The sequence below is a fragment of the Canis aureus genome, chromosome 2 (assembly GCF_053574225.1).
Source record: "Canis aureus isolate CA01 chromosome 2, VMU_Caureus_v.1.0, whole genome shotgun sequence".
NCBI classification, from domain to species: Eukaryota; Metazoa; Chordata; class Mammalia; order Carnivora; family Canidae; genus Canis; species Canis aureus.
The window spans coordinates 72,616,511-72,634,716 of NC_135612.1; the positions used below are offsets into that span (position 1 = coordinate 72,616,511).

The 18,206-nt window shown below is 41.2% G+C and overlaps 1 protein-coding gene across 11 annotated transcripts in view; it reads left to right on the forward strand.

Moving 5' to 3' along the window:
- APBB2 (amyloid beta precursor protein binding family B member 2) overlaps positions 1–18,206 on the forward strand; it is a 381,437-nt gene that overhangs the window by 240,949 nt on the left and 122,282 nt on the right. For 8 of the 11 annotated variants that reach the window (XM_077878760.1, XM_077878812.1, XM_077878766.1 and 5 more), the window contains one exon: positions 17,459–17,667. In XM_077878760.1, coding sequence (XP_077734886.1) covers positions 17,459–17,667 — 209 coding nt within the window. The remainder of the gene's footprint in view (positions 1–17,458; positions 17,668–18,206) is intronic. The other 3 variants (XM_077878824.1, XM_077878772.1, XM_077878822.1) reach the window with 1 other exon arrangement.

Here is an 18,206-nt window from a genome sequence, read left to right on the forward strand (position 1 = left end):
TTATTCCCATCTCTTCCTCCCACCCTCTACCCATAGGCAATCATCTAATGTGTTTAATGGGTGACTTTTTGCTCAAAAGCATGCTTGTGATGTGCCTTGTTGTTTTGTGTGTGTGTTCATAATTTTTAAAGGATATTTTCTTCATATGCTGTGTTTTAAAAATCTATCCCTAAGACTGTGTGTATAGCTAATGCCTGGTTCCTAACTCCTGCATTGTATTCCATGGTGTGAACTCAACACATTTTCCCTTTCTCCTCATAGAGCGATGGGCTCCTAGCCTGCCTCCATGTCCCCAGCACCACAGTTACTCCCCCAGGAATACACGCACGTGTGCACACACACACACCCCTTCTGATAGAACTGTGTGAGATGGTATGTGGTATTACTGGCTCATAGGGCATATATTATTTACTTGGTTTGGGAAAAAATTCTTTTTCATATTCTTATTGATGGATGTATTTTTTCTAATTTTGTTCAGTGAAAAATACAGGCTTGCAGTTATTTGTTGAATCAGATCCTTTTGAACAGTAGAGTGAATTAAGTTATGGCTTATTTTTTTTTAGGAGTAGCTAACCAATTCAGTTCTCATGCATATGTTTATGAAACAGACCCAGTACCCATGAAAGAGGTCAAGCTTTCCTAGGGCGATCAGTTTGAAATCTGGGTCAAGTACAAGTGTAATCTTTATTTGCAAGTCTTTCTGAAACTATCAGCAGAGCCTTATATATTCTTTGAATGAATTTGTCATTGAAGCAGAAAGTGGGAGAAAAAAAGATTTTTACCCTGAAAGAAAAACCCCATTGAAAATTTACACAGAAAAATGTGCTTTTCCTTTTATTTCTTTTGTGTTTTTTTTTTAATATATTTATTCATGAGAGACACAGAGAGGCAGAGACACAGGCACAGGGAGAAGCAGACTCCCTGCTGAGCAAGGAGCCCAATGGGGGACTCAATCCCAGGACCCTGGGATGAGGTGCTAAATGGCTGAGCCACCCAAGCACCCCTTGTGCTTTTGCTTTTAAAAGTAATTTATACTGTTTGTTTCTCCAAAGGGAATTTCAAAAGACAAAACAAAAAAACTCCCAACCCAGCATTATCTTTCACTCAACTTTTTTCTGCTCCTGGATCCGTGGTTAGGTACTTCCTACTATAATGTTTTCTAAAAGGAGGAGTCAGTACTCTCATTTCATTCGTTCAAGCATATCTGCAACACAGAAAAACACACAAAGTTTATTTCTACAAGGAAAGAAGCACGGATAGCTATCTAGGATGAAGATCTCGACATAGACAGTTGTCACCAGTAACTCCTGCCTGTTTTGCATGAAACAAGGAAAACTTTGACACAGCATTGGATTCATCTGCTTCCAGAGAATGTTCTTCTCTACTCACTTCTGAGATCTGAGCATCATTTGTATGCTCCTAACAGCCTTTAGGTTCTAGTAATTTCTTGGAGAGGGAAAGTGGTGGAGAAAACCAAGGAGGAAGATGCTTAGAACATACCAGAATCCAAGATCAGATAGACCATCTTTTACAAATGGACACTACACAGATCAAGAAACAAGGAAATAGAGCCAACCCAGAACAAAAACTTCATATGAATCAGAATTTTCACAAGTGAGAGCTTAGAATTTGAGATGAAGAAGAAAAAATCCTATTTCTGTTGTATATAAATTTGGAATTGTTCCCAGACAACCTGCAGATGAGAACTTTTAATGCTTCAAGATCATTTTTCTAGTTGGGAAATAATTTTAGCCTGTTGGCTGGACTTTGAGGCCTTATGGGTTAACCAGCGCATTTGTGAGTGAATACAAACTAGCTAACAGTTATCCTAGTTCCTTTTTCAATGTCATACAAAGTAGAACTCAGACTCAGCAGGCAGGATGCTTAGTGGTACATGCCCCTGCTGCCTTCTCCCTCCCTCCCATCCTTCCTTCCTCCTTTTTTTCCTTCTTTCCTTCCTTCCTACCTCTCCTTTGTCCTCCTCTTTCCTGTAATTATCATTCATATAGATATTATCTACGTAGCTTCTTTATTTTTTAAGATTTTATTCATTTGAGAGAGAGAAAGAGAGAGAGCACAAGCAGAGGAGCACAGGCAGAGGGAGAAGCAGGCTCCCTACTGATCAAGGAGCCTGATGTGGCGCTCGATCCCAGGACCCCGAGATCATGACCTGAGCCAGTCAGATGCTTAATGGACTGAACCACCATGGCACCCCGAGATAGCTTCTTGGTTTCAGTGAATAAGATATGAAAAAAGGGAGCCACTCCCAACTATATTTACATATCTCTAAAAAGCATTGCACACCTACTGTGTGTGAGACATTCTTGGGGTACCTTGGTTGATTAAAATTAAAAGAGGAACAAGCCTGACCTTTGCTTTAAGGAACTCAGATCTGCTTAATTTGTGATTAATAGCATCTCTGTGACACTTTTTCTGAACTCTTTGCTCTGCAGGGCCCACAGCTTAAACAAATAGTCCTATATCGTAATCTTTACAGGCAGGAAGCCCTTCTAAACTTTGAGCACTTGCTTATTATTTGAGATTTTTGAGAATAATTATTTTTATTCCATTTACTTGTCCTTTCCTGGAATTTTGGCTCAATTACCTAATATTGTCTTATGCTAGATTCTATTTTGAGAAGCATAAAGAAATGACACTTTCTACACGTGCATCCCTGGCAGATGGGATCCACAAATACCCCTGCCTCTTTTCTGCCAGTAGCCTCAGCATCTTTGAAAAACTCAAAGCTCTGCACATCATCACTCTTTGATTGCTGGAAAAGAAAAATGAAGCTATCACACAGGTGTGGAACAGCTAATTGGTTTTGCCATTTTGTTTTCTTCCACTGGAGAATCTTTGCTTTTCTCTCCTGACCTAGATTTGGAGGGGATTGGGGAGGAACATGGTACAGATCAAAGAAATCAAAGACTTGAATCGAACAAATGGTTTGATGTTGCTTGTGGTTGGTGCATCCTATAGATACTTCTTGAGGTTTGTAAAAAAGTAGGCCCAACACAGTTTCTGCATTTGGCTTCTTTTTCTTTTCTTTTTTTTTTTTTTTAAGATTTTACTTATTTATTCATGAGAGACATGGGGTGGGGGTGCGGGTGGCAGAGACACAGGCAGAGGGAGAAGCAGGTTCCATGCAGGGAGCCCGACGTGGGACTCGATCCCAGGTCTCCAGGATCAGGCCCTGGACCAAAGGTGGCACTAAACCTCTCAGCCACACAGGCTGCCCTGGTTTCTTTTTTTAAAGATTTATTTGTCTCTTTGAGAGAGAGAGCGAGCACATGAGCAGGGTGATAGGCAGAGGGAAAGAGAGAATCCTCAAGCAGACTTCCCATGGAGTGCGGAACCTGAGGCAGGGCTCAAATCCCAGGACCCTGAGATCATGCCTGAGCTGAAATCAAGAGTCAGATGTTTCCCAGACTCTCCAGCATTTGGTAATTTTTGACAAAAGTCAGATATGAGGTTAAGATGCTTGGCTTGGTGGGTGGTAGGAAATGAATGAGCAATAACCAATGAAATTACACTCCAACAATTTGCTGTTTCAGAAAGAGTTTGGGAGTTTGGGAGTCAGGAGCCTGGGTTTCTTAACCCTACCAATCAGATGCCTAAAGTTTTGGGATTGAATATGAGATTACAAAACTAATCTACTAGAAGCTGTTTCTTTCCTAGGTGTTAATTTAGTTTCTCGCCGTTATATAGATGAGTTAGGATCAATTTCGACTGCTAGTATTGCAAGACTCTCAAGTGACAGTGGCTTATTACAATAGAAATTTATTTCTCTTTCATATAGAAGCCTAACAGGAGCAATTCACCCACCCCAAGAACCCAAATTCCTTGGCAGTACTGCCCCTCTATCCCTGGGGTATAGCCTGCATCCCTGTGGTCCAAGGCAGCTTATCTCTTCCAGACAGCGAGAATACATGTGCCTGCCAGCTGTTCTATAAGGAAGGTTCTTGGAAACTGCCATACAGTTCTTGTACTTACACCCCAAGGATTAGCATGTAATCTGGCTGGTCACACCTAGCTGCAAGGGAGGCTGGGAAATGTATTCTGGGAAAGGTATCCAAACAGAAGTTTTTATTGCTTTGGAAGAAGACACTGGATATTGATGGACAACTTTCGGTGTCTCCCACAGGTACCAGATTTATAAGACCCTGACACCAGGCTGCTCACAGACAAAATGAATAGTACAGAATGGTTTGCCCCTTTAACTTTATTATTTAAAAAAAAAAAAAAGTTTACATTTAGTTACCTCTAGTACAGCACAATTACAATTTAGAACAAAATTTACAGGGATCCCTGGGTGGCGCAGCGGTTTGGCGCCTGCCTTTGGCCCAGGGCGCGATCCTGGAGACCCGGGATCGAATCCCACGTCGGCTCCCGGTGCATGGAGCCTGCTTCTCCCTCTGCCTATGTCTATGCCTGTGTCTCTGCCTCTCTCTCTCTCTGTATGACTATCATTAAAAAAAAAAAAAAAAAAAAAAAATTTACAGAATAAAACCACCGAGATGCAATGTAAAACTTTTATTATCAGTTTGCTGCCTTTCTACTTCCAGTGCAGTTTCTGGCGTGCTAAGATTTGATACTTAAGAAAAAGTTTCTTTTTGATAAACTACTTTTACTAGATAACTAACACTTTGTAAATTTTTGGAGCAAGAGATTAAATTTCTTCTCAACTCCCTGGCTCTATCCTCTCATTTTATTGATTGAAATATATTTATATCTTTTATGTACAAAGCTGCTTCAAATTCTCTTTTGATTTAGGTGGAAAATAAGTATCTCGAGGAGTAACAATCCTTTCACCCTGATCCTTTTAATTGTGTTTTTAAAAGATAATATCAGAAAACCATTTTTCTCTGAACTCCTCCACCTCAGCCATAGTCTAGAAATCCTATTTTACATCAAATGTTAAAATATGACCAATAACCACCATGGCAGATGGAGCAGATTAGTTCAGTTATGCTAATGTATGTTTTTCTATGGGGTCAGGGCAGAGGGAGGGAGGGAGGGAGGGAGCGACAATCTTAAGCAGGCTGCATGGCCAGCACTCTGATACAGGGTGTGATCTCACAACTCTGAGATCAGGACTTGAGCTGAAATCAGACACTTAAGTCACTGAGCCACCCTGGCGCCTCTATGCTGATATTTTTAAGGGTACTTAACCTTTAAAAATGCACTTAACAAATAGAATGATTCCCAAACAAAAATACACAGAGATTTCTTCAGTCAATAATAACCGGTTTCCAACCTCATCAGGTTAGTTCACATGGTTGAACTCTATTTCTTCATCTGTAAAATGGGAATAAGATCTCTTCTGCCTGCATTGCAGGATTTTGTGGCATCAAATGAGTCTGGATTAGTTACAGCACTTTGAAAGTCCTGTAGTGCTCTAGAAATACATGTTTTTGTTCGTGTATAAGAAACAAAATATATACATTTAACTTAAGGGAATATAGTTCTGTGTGCTCCCATAGGTCGATTTTGATTTTGGAAAAGCTGGCATCCATTGACCTTACTCTTTTAATGCAGTGATAAAAGATCGAATTGTAGTTTGTTGTAGAATACTGTGCCTAATTCCTAGTTTCTCAATAACATCTTTTGCTCTAATATTTAACATAGATGAGAAGTCAAGTCCTGGTATGTCATCATTTAGAATAATAATGACCGTGAGGTTAGTCAAGGCAACCCTTGGAATAGCTTCCACCTTGTCATCATTGCTACTGTGTATCTGCCTGAGGAGGCGCACTGAAGATCCTGACAAAATAATGGGGAAAAGATTGGTTCTATTTAATACACTTTCAAACCTGTCTACCTTGAAAGAGTATGGTGCCAGTAGTAATTCTATATGTCTGAGTGTTTGGAAGTCAAAGAAAGATTCATGCCAGCAGTGGTATTTTTGTCTTCTCTTCTCCAAATGCTCACTGTAAAATAATAATCAAATCAGAAAGTTGGGTGGTTGGGTTGACTGAGGATATGGCAGTGGGATACATTCTCTGAATAATGTTGTGCAGTTACCCTTTACTTAATTTCCATATAGTCATGATCTTTCTAGAACACTGTAGTTAGGAGTAAGCACTAAATACCCAAACATTAAAGCAAAGGGTATTAGGTCTGATTTGCTGATCTTCTTGCCAAACATAATAATCCCATCTGTTGAGTAAGATGTATTGCTGCTATTCAGTAGGTGAGTGGTGTACTCAGACAACTGGAGAAAAACCTAATAAACCTGACTAGCAATTTTATATAAATATGTTGTGATCTTTACTTTTTAAAAATTATCCAAAAATTGGGGTACCTGGCTGGCTTAGTTGGAAGAGTATGTGACTCCTGATCTCAGGGTTGGGGGTTTGAACCCTGTGTTGGGTGTAGAGATTACTAAAAAAAGATAAACTTAAAAAAAATTAAAAATAAATAAAATTATCAAAAGAATTCCTGATTTCAAGAGAATGCCTACCTATATTCATTCTCCATTCATTATTTTATTTAGACTTCTGGATTTTGGAGTTTTTTTTTTTAAAGATATTTGTTTATTTGAGAGAGAGAAAAAGAAAGAGAAAGAGCATGAGCAGGGGGAGGGACAGAGGTAGAAGAAGAAGAAGCAGACTCCCCACTGAGTGGGGCTCTATCCCAGGACCCTGAGATCATGACCTGAGCTGAAGGCAAACACTTAACTGACTGAGGGACCCAGGAGCCCCAGGAGATTTGTTGTTTCAATTTATGTTTTTCCCAGCTCTTGGAAAAATAAAACTGAGGTTGCTTAAATGGTCTTACTTAAAGCAAAATATGAATCTCCACTCAAGTTTCAAGTTTTTATTTGTAGGTCTTTTTTGGTGGGGTTGGGGGAGCATTAAGCCTATGGTTTCTCAGAAGTATTTATAAATTATGCTACTTTGTGCTTTTTGTACATTTTAAAAGGAAATCATGTTCTTAGATTATATTTCATAGCATCTTAAGATTTTAATATCCCCTTGCATAACTTGTAGAAAAGTACATGTTCTATTGTATGTTTGGGTATTTAGAATGATAGCTTCTTTTTTTTTTTAAGATTTTATTTGTTCATGAGAGACACAGAAAAAGAGGCAGAGACATAGGCAGAGGGGAAGCAGGCTCCCTGTGGGGAACCTGACATGGGACTCGATCCCAGGACCCCGGGGTCACCCCCTGAGCCAAAGGCCGATGCTCAACACTGAGCTACCCAGGTGTTCCTAGAGTGAGACATTCTGATGATATTTAAAATAGTCTTTAGTCAGGTCATATGATTAACCTCAGTTATCTGTAGATTTGTACAGACGAGTAGATATTTACAAATACCAGGGTTAGTTGTTGTTTTTTCCAGAAAATTTGTAGCTACTTATATCTTACGCCTTTTAGTTTTTAAATTTGTCTTTGCAGAGTCCCTGACTCATATATTGTGTCTTGATTTTGGGTAACAGTCTGTGAACAGAGAAGCATAGTTTCCTTTTATCTTCCACCCACAGTTCCTACATACATACTTTCATGGGGACAGGGGGTAGAATAAAAGCAATTTCAAGGATGTCTTAATTAATAAAGCACACTTAACAAGCTCTTTGGTTCTGATTTCATTTCTGTTTCTTTAGGGGCTCAGCTACATGACGTAAAACAGCCACATGCTAATTGAAGAGGTGCCACATACTCAAACCAGTGTGTTCTCATGTGATACATTGTTTCTAAATTGATATGTGGGGGGCCAAGATTATCACCTAGTTTTCCCCACTAAAGAAAAACAGTCTTTTTAGTAGAAACCCGTTTGGTTGCTGCAAACTCGGAAATCCTAGTTTGTTTTCAATGAACCGTGGTTCATGCCATTTCAAAAAATGTTTTGTATTGCAGTATATTTTTCCCCAAAGCCACATTTGAACAAAGTGATTAATAGCTATTAACAAACATTTACTGAGTGATTACTATGTGCCCAGCTTTGTGCTAGGTGCTTTGTTCCACATCAACCCTATGGGGTAGGCGCTGTCATTGGCTTTTTTGTATAGTGAGCAGACAGGCCTTTAGAAATGAAGCCATTTGTCACAAGTCACCCGGGCCAGCCAGCCACTGGAGCCAAGATTCAAGGCTGCTGGCTGACTCCAGAGCTCCTGTCTGTGATAGTAACCTGGCCCTGAAACAATTTTAGTAGACTAAGCCCAGCAAGGACTATGTCTCCAGTGAGTTTAAATTAAGAAACTTTGTGTTGATCTTCTACCAAAATACTTGATAAAAATATACAAAGCATGTAAGATTATAAGGCCCAAATTTAAGGACTATTTAAATAGTGAGTTCTTGGAATATTTACTTGAGAATCTTTAACAGAAAAATCCTCAGCTACAAATAGTTTCCTATTTCAAGGACACTCCAAAACTTTAATATTAGTATTTAAAAAGAAAAACAAGGGAAACAGTATTAGGAAACAAATGTTCCTAAAATTGTTAAGAATTTTATTGTCACTGTTAGAAGAATGCCACACGGGAAAGTGCAAATTGAGCACAATGTATAATTTTTCTAAGGCTGTGATAGGCATTTCAGGGTCCCAATTATGCCTTACAAATAAATATTAAGAAATAGAACTGACCCTGAAACTTTGGGACGAGCTTTCTCCCTGTTACCCCTCCCCCCCCCCATAACCTGGTAGATGTGCAGGTCAGACTTCTGAGAGCTCACAGATTTAGGACACTTTGGGGCTCATTCCCTAGTTTCCATAGTCATTGTTTTCCAGTTACTTTGACTGAGGACTGTTTCAAACCATATTCTGAGTAGCCTCCGTATGCTACCTCGAACCCCCAGCAAATCTGGAATAAATTGTCTAATCCTAGAGTCCTGGCTCCATGCTATTGTCTCCAGAATTTGGTGATGCAGCTGGAGGGAACCAAGACTCTTGCTTGTTCTATTCTGACAAGGAAGTTCTGAGTCCAGAAGAAAAAAAAAAAGACTAAGTAGTAAGAGAGAGAGGAGAGAGGCACAGGAAGCGGACCACCAGGTGATCAAAAAGTCTTAAGGTTAAATTTAAATACAGGTGAGCGCCTGGGTGGCTCAGTCCGTTAAGCATCTGCCTTCGGCTCAGGTCATGATCCCGGGGTCCTGGGATTGAGCCCCACATCTCATCGGGCTCCCTGCTCAATGGGGAGTCTACTTCTCCCTCTCCCTCTGCCCCTCCCCCTGCTTGTGTTCGTGCTCTCTCTCTTTCCCTCTCTCAAATAAATAAAATCTTTTTTAAAAATTTAAGTACAGGTGACCTCCACTTTTCAAAAGTTTGTGCTATGCCACTTTGCTTTTTCAAAACACCTACATTAGTACCTGTGTGCACTAACCAAAAGAAATTGAAGATTTTCACTTTTATTTAAAAAGTGAAAAAAAATAAAAATTAGAATTAAAATTAAAAAGGTGGAAATAGCGTTCAGCGTTTGTTTTGCAGCGAGCTGTTACAGAGGCAGTGTGCACCCCCAGCAGCAAGAGTGGCCCCACCAAGCTCCTTTCCCGGGAACTATACTCAGCAACTCAGCATCAATTTGCCATAGCTTTGAACTGTGTCCATGAGCATCTGTGCTTTATCTTGATTTATTTTGTGCATCTGTTAGCAAGATGTGTCCTGAGGTATCAGAAAAGCCTAAGAGAGGTTGTTTTTTGGGTCTAGGGACCCTCAGAATTTGTTCCCAAATAAATTGTGGTAATTACCTCTTAGCTTTATGCCATTTTGGCTTATGAAAGGTTTCATCTATTTTCAAATAGCGAGGGAAACCTGTAGTTTTAAACCTGGCTCTTTCAGGAATAATATTGTTCAAGGGATTAGCTAGGAGTGGCTGAAACTAAGACTTCGGAAGGAAGGGTTTTTTCTTCTCCAAGAAGGAAGCATTGTGTGGAAAACTCTCTTGATTTTATTTTATTTTATTTTTTAAATTTTTTTTAAGAGAGGGAGAGGTTGAAGGAGGTTATAGAGAGAATCTTAAGAATCTGTCCTGGGCGTGGAGCCTGATGTGGGGCTCAGTCTCACAACCCTGAGATCATGATCTGAGCTAAAACCAAGAGTCAAACACTTAACCAACTGAATCACCCAGGTGCCCCCCTTTTGGAAAAACACAGATCACACAAGACCTTCAAGAGTTCCTTTGCATAGAGGGTAAATCCCTAGCCCTGGTGGCCTTGAATCTTATCCTAGACCACTTAACCCTCGCTCGGGTGACTTTTTGGTTGTAATGACATGGCAGGTTCTTTCCTGCCACATGGGCTCTGTGCTGTATTCCTTCTGCCGGGGATGGTGTTCTCTTGTCTTTTCACAAGGCTGGCCCTGCTTAGTTAAGGGATACATTGCTCCTCAGAGACCTTCCCAGACCATCCTATCCAAATAGCCCACCCCATTCCCAGACAGGATTGATCGCATTACCCATCGGTTCATTACCATATGCCCAGCTTCTAGAATAGTGCTTGGCATTTAGAGAAGGCCTTCACTATACACAGTGAGTGAATAAGTGGATGGATGAATGAATGACTAAATGCATATACATTCACATTTTTTATTTTGTGGGACCAGTATTTAGATGGAGTTTGATGGGAAAGAATTACTACCTTTTCTGTTTTCCTAAATCAGTGGTCTCAAACCAGCAGCATGGACTCACCATCACCTGGGAATCTTTGGAAATGCATATTCTTAGGCCCTACCCCAGACCTGCTGAGCCAGAAACTCTGGGGTGGTTCCCAGTGATCATTTCTAGCACGTTCTTCAAGCGACTCTGTTTCTTCTTTCTTTCTTTCTTTCTTTCTTTCTTTCTTTCTTTCTTTCTTTCTTTCTTTCTTTCTTTCTTTTTCTTTCTTTATCTTATTTATTTATTCATGAGAGAGACACAGAGAGAGGCAGAGACATAGGCAGAGGGAGAAGCAGACTCCCTGCAGGGAGTCCAATGAAGGACTCAATCCCAGAACCCCAGGATGATGACCTGAGTCAAAAGCAGATGCTCAACCACTGAACCACCCAGGTGCCCCTCTCCAGGTGACTCTGATGCTTGAGAACCAATGCTTCAGTTCACTGGTGTAGGACGAGATCCATCTGATGACCCCACGTATCCCTAGCCCTAAAACAGTGCTTGGCACAGAGTAGACAGGAAATATTTGTTGGATGAATTGCTCCATCTCCTCTTTCCTTGTGGCCTCTCACCCTATGCCTTGCACAAGGAAGGCACTGGGTACACAAACGTTGACGGAAGGGAGTGAGTGCCATCCTGAGGATCTGAGGGCAGCCTTTTGTGTTCTGTGCTGCAGACCTTGCCAAATTTAGAATCTCAGCTCATCTGTTCCTCCTTCCTGTGGCCTCTGGAGCAAGCAGAGGAAATTTCCAGCTGCTGCTAGATGCTGATTTGTTTTCATTTGACCCTTGGGTTCCAGCAAGCGAGCCCAGAGGAGAGGATAATTAGAGGTGGGCTTACCTCACATACAGCTCCACTGAGAAGGGGAGTGGGAAGCGGGTCCCCGGAAAGACGGAGCCCAAATGGAGCCAGAACCAGGCCTGTGGCCCTGGCGCCTGAGGTGGCTGGAAGGGGCGGGTCTTTGCTGCTCACAGATGGGCTCCTTGTTCCCACGCCAAGTATTGCTCTTGGCCCAGGAGGCTCTCAGTACAAGAGGGACTTTCTGGGGCTCTCAGCCTTGCTATTTTTATACTGACTTCCAGGCCCTGCTTCCAGAACAAAACTACAAACAACAAAGGGCCACAGAAAGGACGTCCATTTTGAAAGGACACCTATGGCTTTCAGTCCCTACTGCTGAACCGTCCTGTCACCCTGGGACAGTGCCTTCAAGGAGATGCAGTGATGACAGATCGGAAAGCGTATTAGGTGCTAGATCCTGTAGGGAGGGAAAGAGGGACAAGGGGTCTTGGTCTTTGCAGCATGCCCGAGGCTTCTGATGGAGAGGGGCTGCAGCTATGTGGGCCAATGGTTCCCCAGATTACTGAAAGCAGAATAGGGAGGGCCCTATGTAAGGCCTACACTGCAAGTATCCTCCTGTGGACTTACCCAGGCACAGAGGTGGTTCAGGACTCAGGGCTCTTGCTTAGTAGCTGTTTGACCTTGGTCAGGCCAGCAGGCTGGTCTCAAAGCCCCAGACTTACAGCCATTGTGTTCTTTCATTTTTATCACTATGTATTTACTTTCCCAATTCCCCCAAGCTGTCCATACTGATTTTTCTCAGCTGTCTGAAACAGTAGCATCCATTTATCCATGGGGACATAGTCTCTCCCCTTGGCTTCAAACCAAATAGCTGTCTTCCCTAAGCCTCAAAAAGGGGTTAACTTTACTGTGTTCTTCATAGGGTAGCTGTGGACACCCCCGAACCCCCACCTTCTAGCTGGCATTGATGTGAGCATTAAACGTGGTAATGTTTGTGAAGATATGCTTTACTTTATGAGTAGGGAACTTTTTTTTTTTTTTTTGGTAATGAAAGCCCTAGACCCACAGTGGAAGAAAATATTCAGGAATCATATAAAAACAAGGCAACTTTATTTGGGGTTGGTTTGTGTTTGAGAGAAACCTAGGACAAATTTAGCCAATCTGATATATACACACACACGCACATATATATATACACATACACATGTAAAAAATATAAAGATTTTTAGAGATTATATATAATATTATATAAAGATTTATACATATACATATAAATATTTTATTCATTTATTTGAGAGAGAGAGAGAATATGAGTTGGAGGGAGGAGGAAAAGGAAGGGGAGAAGCAGCCTCCCTCCTGAGCAGCTAGCCAAACATAGGGCTCCATCCCAGGACCCTGAGATCATGACCTGAGCCAAAGGCAGCTGCTAACCAACTGAGCCACCCAGGCACCCCATAAATCTAATTTTTTAAAAAATATTTTATTTATCTATTCTTTAGAGACACAGAGAGAGAGGCAGAGACATAAGCAGAGGGAGAAGCAGGCTCCTCACAGGGAACCCAGTGCAGAACTAGATCCCCGGACCCACGCTCTGAGCTGAAGGTGGATGCTCAACTGCTGATGCCACCCAGGCATCCCACACAAATCTGCTTTAAAGGAGACAACAGAGGATGTGAATCTGTTTTTTTTTAATTATGAAATATTTATTTTTTTACTTACACATTAATTGAGAGACAAACATTTGAAGAAAGAGAAAGTATTGGTGAAGCAGAACCACTGCCAGACAGGGAAGCAGCACCGCAAGGCATGGTGGGTGGAATCTGGTCTTGTCTGACCCTCTCAGGTCCTCAAATCCCAGCCCTGCTAAGGGAGTCTGGTGGACCTTCCTCTCCAGAAGAAGAGTCACCATAAGATTATCTTCTTTTATCTTTATTCTTTGAACCATGATGATTACATAATCCCATAAATTCTGTAGTCAGTATTTTCCTTTGGGCATATGAAAATACTTCTTATGGTGGGTTTAGTGAATTTAATATATTATCATGTTGTTGGCTTCAGATACCTATGATATATAATGATAATAGCAATAACAGTGAACATTTTTTTTTTAAATATTGATTTATTAGAGAGAGAGCAAGAGCTAGCAGGGGGAGGGGCAGAGAGGAAGAGAGAGATCTCAAGCAGACTCCCCACTGAGCACAGAGCTCAATTTAAGGCTTGATCCCACAACCCTGAGATTATGACCTGAGCCAAAATCAAAAGTTAGATGCTCAACTGACTAAGCCACCCAGGCGCCCTTAACAGTGAACGTTTATGTGGCAAATATGCCTATTATATGTCAACCTTTGTTCTGAGTGTTTTACATACTCCCCAGTGATGTAGAGTAGATACTGTTTTAATCCCCATTTTACAGATAAACATCCAAAGCCCAAAGGTATTGAATAACTTGTTGGAAATCATTCAGACAATGAGTGGCTGAGCCAAAATACAAAGGCCCGCTACAGAGTTCACACTTGGTTGCCATGCCAGACTGTATAATGCCATATTTAGAGTCTTTGCTGACTCCCCTCATTTATAGTTTTACTGGAGTATTTAAAACTACTCATTAGGCTTTCTATAGATTTCTCCATTTTAACTCTCCTGTAAGTCTTTCCTTAAGTAACCCAGCCAACAATTGGCCTGAGTTCCAATCCTGAGGTTGGGTAACTGGGGTGAAATCTTGTGGTTTGCCGCCTTCTGTCCAGTGCTGAATGGATTTTTTTTTTAAGATTTTATTTATTTATTCATGAGAGACACAGAGAGAGAGGCAGAGACATAGGCAGAATGAGAAGCAGGCTCAGAGCCCGATGTGCTCAATCCCAGGACCCTGGGGGTCACGACCTGAGCCAAAGGCTCAATCACTGAGATGCCCAGATACCGCCGAATGGATCTTTGACTCACCCAAAAAGAAGAGAATTCTCCAGGGCAGAGGTCTTTTAGTATATTCCCGCTGAAAAATGAGAATACCATGACTTGAGAACTTTAGGCAGATCTATCCAGAAGAGGTGCATGACAGACAACTGAGTTTGAGAAAACTGCTGAGGATCAGAAGGGCCATGAAACTATCAGACATCATTTCATTTCTGCAACATCAGCTCCTTTGACTTCAGCAAAACTTCACTAAGTGATTTTCTGAGAATCAAAAGAGGTTGGAACTTTCTCCTCTAATCAGCTGGTGTTTATAGATTCTTCCTCTATCGACGGAGTCTGCATGCCCTTCTTCATGCCATATGCACTTTGGTACTCATTTGAGAGCAACCATTTAAGCTGCTTTGGAGTATTTTGAATAATCATTTGACAGAAGCAGCTTCTTGAGATTTAGGTGCCTGGGCCCCACTGCATTTTTGCTTTACCTGTGGTTTCAAATTTTCTTTTAAACAATAACAACAACTTGATCTTTGTTTTCAGGGAAGATCGTACATACAATACCAGTATTGGAGACGTAAAAATGGTGCTGCTGTGGTTAGAAGGGTCTAGAAGGGCCTGAAATTCCACCTGCCTGCACCACTCTTTTCCTCCCAAATTCATAACAGTTGAAAACCACTGACCTGTTGAATAAGGTTCAAAGTACTTGTTTAAGTGCGTACATATTTTTATGTAGGAAAACAAGGCAAGTTGGAGCTATTTAGATTAACAAAATGAACTGTAATGGGACTGAAGGCATATTTCCTACTATTCCCTTTGGAACCTTTCAATAAAGAAAGAACCCAAATCTCAACTCAAAGTCTCTTGGCCACCAGCCCAGGATTCTTTCCAGTTTGTCATATTATGTTTCCTTTCATCCATAAGAACATTCACGTGCGCCATCGAAGGGAAGTAGACATTGCTATTTCTGGGGGTTGTAAAATTGTTCTGTTTTGTGAAACTGCATGGAACTGATTTCTTCAGAATTCTTCTTTTGCTAAGTTCTAGTTCCATCATTCAAAGACTTCATTCATTCATTCATTTCTCCCTCCTTCTCTATTTATTCTTTCCTCCCATCCATCCATCCATCCATCCATCCATCCATTAATCCACCATCCATCCAACTCATTGTTATTGAACACTTGCCATGCTAGATGTTTAGAATATGATGATATACAAGACAGGGCTGCCATCACAGGGCTTACTTACATCCCTTGAAATCCAGTGTGGGATGATGCAGAAGCGATTCTATAAATGTTTCTGGAGCTATTAGTAATATTGTAGGTGTGCTGTCCTCACTTCCTCCATCATAATCATATCACCAACATCAGTTTTTAGAAGTGGAATAAATCCCTTCTTAATTTTTATTCCAACAAAATCTCAGCAGAGATCTTGGTTTCTGTCCTTAGTCCGATATGATTCCATATTCTGATAGTGGTAATCTACATTCATGCTCACATCCCAGCTGTGGAGACAACTAGGATAAATGTATAAAACTCAGGCCCTCAGACCTCAAAAACCTCAGAAATGGTAACTAGCAGCCTCTTTAGGTCCTTTCAAGTCACAAAGCATGGTTCTATAAACCGCTAAAATGGGACAAGGAAATAACCCTTGGTAGGATTTTCTCCATCTTAATCCAGACACCCATGTATTTTATTTTTCCTGTCCCAGTTGAGATGCAAAAAACAAAACAACCCTTCCACCCCCTAAAAAGGAGACAGGACAAAGGACTGTATACATGTTTGTTTCGAGTTGTTTCTGAAAATTTGGGGTAAGTTGAAATTATTTAATCACGGTTAATTTCCTGTAGGGGGAAAGGGGAAATTTCCATCATAATTTGAAACAAGTGGCAGTTTGCCTCTGGCAGATTTAAATGAGAAAAGTGAATGCTGGGATGCCAAACACGCGCATGAATGCACATCTGTGCCCATCGTCTTAATCAGCCTCTTTGTTTGGTTCCTTTTTTCCTTGTTGCCGCTGTAAGAGCGACAGTGGCAGTGATGCCTGCCCACGTGATGCAGTGACATTTGCACAGAGCAAGACCCATGTGCTTCTCTTTTGGATTGCTGTGAAGCACCCCCGCCTCCTGTGAATGGCCCCATGGGAGAGGGCCTGAGGCTTAGAAGAAAAGTGATCCCCAGATCGAAACACAAGTTTCTTAAGTTTTACTACCTACGCACCTTGATACAGCTGCCTGTGACTCCCCCACTGTGCTGCTGTACTTCTCTCTCCTCTGTTCTCTTGCACTTCACCTCATCTCATATTCAATTTCAAGAAGGCCAAAATGAGATTCTGCAAAGCAAGTAAGTTTCCAGTAAACTGATAAAATATTGATACAGGCCAGGGATTGCTAAAATTGCCCAGGACGTGTATTTTGTTCCCCTCCGCCCCCAGCACAGTATTTAAAACATTATTATATTTTTAATTGAATACTTTCGGACATTGCGCTTGCTTTCGTCTGCCGTAGTCCCCACCGTTCCCTATTGTATCCCACACCCACCCTCCTTCATGTACTAGGTTACTAGCCGGCTTTTAGCATCAGTCTTGAATTCCAAAGGCTTTTCTAGCCTGCCTTCCTTAGGAATCTTCTGTGTACAATTTAGAATTCTAGAGTATTATAAAAGGCATTGCTACTCTGTAGATGTTTACAATCAAAGGGGAGGAGTTGTGAAAGCAAAAGGAAGATACAAAGACAGTATTCACTTACAGAAAGCATTTAAAGAAAATGAGAGTTACACTCATTGCTGAGAATGGTATAAGATGCCAACCAGTAAGGCTTACTGATTTGTAAAGGAGTCAGTAGATTTTGTGTGTAACCTTGCAAATTTTGCGTGGGGCATTGATTTTTGGCTAATGAAGCTTTAGCTTGTTCCAAAGGGTTCTTGAAGCAGTAAGATGACTTGACCATGGTCCATTATATCTGTATCCTCAATTGTCAGTCTTCTTTTCAGTCCTCTCACTTCTTTCCATATTGTCCCCTTTACCATACTTTGTGTCCACAGGAAGGCTCTAGTTCTCATTAGTACTATGGGCATATCTGCCTCTGAGGTTCTCCGAACTATTAGTGCTGAAATTGGAACACTGTGATTGTTTCCTCTTTTAAGAAAATCTTGTTTTCCATTTCCCAGCAGATATATGGAGTGATCACTCCTTTCAGACGGATCCAGATTTGCCACCTGGCTGGAAGAGAATCAACGACATTGCGGGGACCTATTATTGGCACATACCGACAGGGACGACTCAGTGGGAACGCCCCGTCTCCATCCCAGCAGATCTTCACGGTTCTAGGAAAGGGTCCCTTAGTTCTGTAACGTCATCTCCCACCCCAGAGCACGAGGTAAAATGGAGTATCTTTTTAACAGCTTAGTAGAGTGGATGTTGCTTGTCATTTCTCTTTAGACTTGTTGCTTCTGCCCCAACAGGTCAGCAAGGTAAGTTTTTTGATTATCATGCATGCTGCATCGGAAACCTCAGAAATGCTTTCCTCTTAGTGTAAATAGTGTTAAAACCATCGTTCAGGGATGTTCTCATTTTTTCGTGGCTTTTGGTCTCTTGAAACAGCGTTCTAGGTGCAGAAAGTAAGAGAGGCTGATTAATGAGAAGTGGTTAAGATTCCCTGGGGCTCATGGAACCAATACTTAACTCTGCAGGTGCCTTCGCATGGTGCTGCTCCATAAAATATTTACACATGGAAAAACATCTCTTGGCCAGACGTGTGATAATTACTGCATATCGTATTAGCCTTGGGTCCATTTGATTGCATGGAGGGGATGGCTGCAGGAATAACCCTTGAGAGCCCTTAAGTGCATAATTTCTTTTTTTTTTTTTAAAGGATCTGTTTATTTAGCAGAAGTGACATTATTTTAGACCTAAATA